We start from the raw sequence: 3,884 nt of genomic DNA, 5'->3' as shown, positions 1-3,884 counted from the left end.
CCACCGGGCCGGCCCTGAAAGACCTTCTTAAGCACAGAATACAAATGTTGTAAAAGACAAATTTGATAAAGTTTGCTATGTCAAAGTTAGAAACTTCTATATGATAAAGGGCAATTATTTCAAGTTAAAATGCAGGCAGTATGGGCCGGCCCGGTGGCGCACTCGGTTGAGTGCGGTGCTTGGGAGCGCGGCGGCCCTCCCGCCGAGGGTTCGGATCCCATATAGAGACTGGTCTGCTCACTGGCTGAGCGCGGTGCGGGCGTGACACTGAGGGTTGCGATCCCGTTACCGGTCACGAAAAAAGACAAAAAGGGGGAAAAAAAAATGCAGGCAATATATTAGGAGATAATATTTGCAATATGTAAAACAAAGAGACAGAGTAAAAGCATCCTATAAACCTATAAGAAAAGCATAAACAACTCAATAGAAAAACTGACAAAGCTGTGAACAGTTAATTCACTGAAGAAACAAAAATGACCAATAAATATTTGAAAAATGCTCAACTTCACTAGTAAAAGGAAAAAAAATTACAAATTATAATGAGACATCATTTTCTCCTATCAGATTGACAAACATTTAAAAGACCGATTTTTGTCACTGGAAAACGGGTACTCTCATGTACTATAGGTTCAGCAGTTTGGGAGGTCATTTTATGTCTTTTAAATTAAAAATTCATATACTAAGCAATTGGAACTCTTAAACATTGCTAATGAGAATAAAATGATACAACCACTTTGGAAAACTGTGCCTTTGGGAAGTTTCTTTAATAGTTAAATATTCACCTATTTTATATCCCAGCAACTTCTCTCTTAGGTATTTATCCAAGAGGGAAATGAAAACATCCCCATGAAAAGCCTTGTATAAAATGTTTATAACATTTCTTAACAATAGCCAATGACTGGAAAGAGCTCAAGTGTCCATCTATAGGTGAACAGATAAACAAGTTGTGGTGTATCATCACAATGGACTTCTACTCAGCAGGGAAAGGTACCGAACTGCTGATACATGCCACGGCATGAGAGAAGCTCAAACTGTAGGCTGAGTGAAAGAAGCCTGACATAAAGGAGTACATACTGTATGATTCCATTGATGTGAAGTTCCAGAGTAGACAAGACCAATACGTGGCTATAGAAATCAGAGCAGCAGTTGCTTCTGGGAGCAGATTGACTAGGAAAGTGCATGAGGGAACTTTCTGGGGTGATAGCATTGTTCTATATCATGATATATAAGTAGGTTACATGGGTATGTATATTTGTCAAAATCGATCAAACAATTCTTTTCACTTATGTACATTATATCTCAATAAAAATAAATATTTTCATGAAAATACCCATGGCCCAACATTTTCATTTCTAGTGTCATTTTCTCTTATTTCATTTCTGGCATCTACCCTAGCAGAACATTCACACATGAGCATGAGAAAGCATGCTAACAAGGATCACACTGTAACTTTGTGTAATAGTGAAATAATGACAGCAACTAAACATCCATCAATATGAGGTCATTAAATAAAATCTGCTATTGAAGAGATATCTGCACCCCCATATTTATTTCAGCACTGCACAAAATAGCAAAGAGATGGAACCAACATAGGGGTCCATCAACAGATGAATGGAAAAAAAAAGTGGTATATGTACACAATGGAATACTGCTCAGCCATTAAAAGGAATGAAATCTGTGATTTGCAGCAACGTGGATGAACCTGGAAGACATGCTGTTAAGTGAAATAAGTCAGACACAGAAAGATAAATAACACATGTTCTTACCCATATGTGGGAACTAAAAAAAAAAAAGTTGAACTTTAGAAATAGAGAGTAAAATTGTGATTACTGGAGGCTGGGAAGGGAGGATAGTGATAGGTTGGCTAATGGATACAGAATTACAGCTAGATTGGAAAAATAAGTTCTAGTGGTGTAATAAGTTGAACTTTAGAAATAGAGAGTAAAATTGTGATTACTGGAGGCTGGGAAGGGAGGATAGCGATAGGTTGGCTAATGGATACAGAATTACAGCTAGATTGGAAAAATAAGTTCTAGTGGTGTATAGTACTAGGCATCTATAATTAACAATAATTTTTTATATGTTCTCAAATGGTTAGAAGAGAGGAGCTCAAATGTTCTCGTCACAAAGAAACAATAAATTTTTGTGATGATAAATTTGCCAACTACTCTGATTTGATCATCACGTATTGCGTATATATGTATTAGAATATAACTCTGTACCACATAAATATATACAACCAGTACATCTCAATTAAAAATGAATTCCAAAATAAACAAATCAATAAACAAAATCTGTTATATTGCACTATTAATACCATACAGCAGTTAGAGCTCTGTGTATGGACGTGGGAAACTCTCCATAACAGAATTAAGAGATGAAAGCAGAATAAAATGTACAATATGATACTGCTTATGATTATAAGAGAAAATTGGTTTCTGTATGTACATATAATGTTTATGAAGCATAGTGCAGTATCCGGGAGAGCACAGGTCACATGGTAACAGTGGAGCTTCAAGAGAGGTAACTGGGATTGGGGGTTTGGAAAGGACTGAAGATGTTTGATTTTTTTTTAACAGTAAGAATATATTCATGATTTTTTTTTAGTTACATAAAAATTTTAAATGCTTAAGAGAAAATGTTGAATTATGTCAGATTTCATTCATGAAATGTATGTACTGGGGTTCTGAAAGAAGTAAAAGCTGAGATTTCCCCTTTTTTCCAGGTCACACAGTACTTGCTTGACAAAGCCCTCATCATAGATGAAGATACACTGTATGAGCTGTCACTAAAAATTGAACCTCGACTCCCTGCTTGAAGATCTGGCCTTGCCCCTGAGTCCACAGAATTTTCATGGAAAGTGGGCCAGACAGAATTGTGCATGCCACGCCTCACACTGTGCAGCGAGGACCGGGGGGAGACGAAGCCAGTCTTCTTGCTCCACCGAAGAAGATGGAACCAGACTGGAGTTCTGTCTCTAGCCAGAGTGAAACCCAGCTAGCTGTTTGGGTCAAAGACAGACGCTTCAGACTGGGGTGGGAAGGTGAAAAGATTGATATTTGGTAAAGCTGATGGCATGTTTTACATCAGGAATGTAAGATGGGAGATGCTAGTAGGCGTTTTAATGAAGCAGGTCAGAAGGTAAACTTCAAACTCTGTCCCATGTTCTGTTAGAACTCAGGGACAAGGATCCATGGAAAAGACCTGTGATGTTTCTCTGGCACTTTACTGGCCTAGCCAAACTTACCAATTTTCTCCTAGGATTTAACTACTTCCATTACATTTCCTTTTGTTACAAACTTCACGGAAAAGCCAAGGCTTCCCCTACAGGGATGGGCCAGCACATAAGCAATTTCAGTCTACAGCATGTGCATGGTTTTCAGTGCATTATAAATATTTATATTTGAGGAATGGTATGTTCTGAAACTGCCTTTCTAGTCTTTAGGCAACAGGACAGGAAAGACATGATGAAAGACAAGTGGATTCATATGTGAACATTTCCTCAATTAGAAACAGGAGGCTGCGCCTCAGAGAATTACAGCCAGTGGCCGTCTTGGGGTGGGGGTGGGAGGCTTCTTCCTGAGACTGGTGGTCCCAAGAAGCCAACCCCCTTGGAGAGGCAGCTGTAGAGTTTGCAAAAAGGTGCACACCCACCTCACCAACACAACTGTGGAACAAGACAAAGTGCTCTGGGAATAATGGGTTTTTATGCTAAGTGAAAATATACACCTGAAAATCATATCTGCACCTTGCTCTGCTTGTTTTCTTTGCCCCCCACATAGTACTGTAAGACTTTATTTTGATTTACACAATCCTTTTCCAGGCTCACTATGAACACTGGTTGTATTTAAAAAAAAAATGTTTAGTGAGATTTTCTTTTTAAA

At 38.3% G+C, this 3,884-nt stretch overlaps 1 protein-coding gene across 1 annotated transcript in view; it reads left to right on the top strand.

Moving 5' to 3' along the window:
- RASGRF2 (Ras protein-specific guanine nucleotide-releasing factor 2) overlaps positions 1 to 3,679 on the top strand; it is a 257,973-nt gene extending 254,294 nt beyond the window's left edge. Inside the window, exon 27 of the mRNA XM_008566610.1 lies at positions 2,726 to 3,679. Coding sequence (XP_008564832.1) covers positions 2,726 to 2,818 — 93 coding nt within the window. The 3' untranslated portion in view covers positions 2,819 to 3,679. The remainder of the gene's footprint in view (positions 1 to 2,725) is intronic.
- Positions 3,680 to 3,884: the final 205 nt, after the last annotated feature.

The sequence above is a fragment of the Galeopterus variegatus genome, unplaced genomic scaffold (genome assembly GCF_000696425.1).
Source record: "Galeopterus variegatus unplaced genomic scaffold, G_variegatus-3.0.2 Scaffold254, whole genome shotgun sequence".
Taxonomy (NCBI): domain Eukaryota; kingdom Metazoa; phylum Chordata; class Mammalia; order Dermoptera; family Cynocephalidae; genus Galeopterus; species Galeopterus variegatus.
The sequence above is the reverse complement of the archived record's forward strand: the minus strand, read 5'-3'. Positions and strand labels throughout refer to the sequence as shown.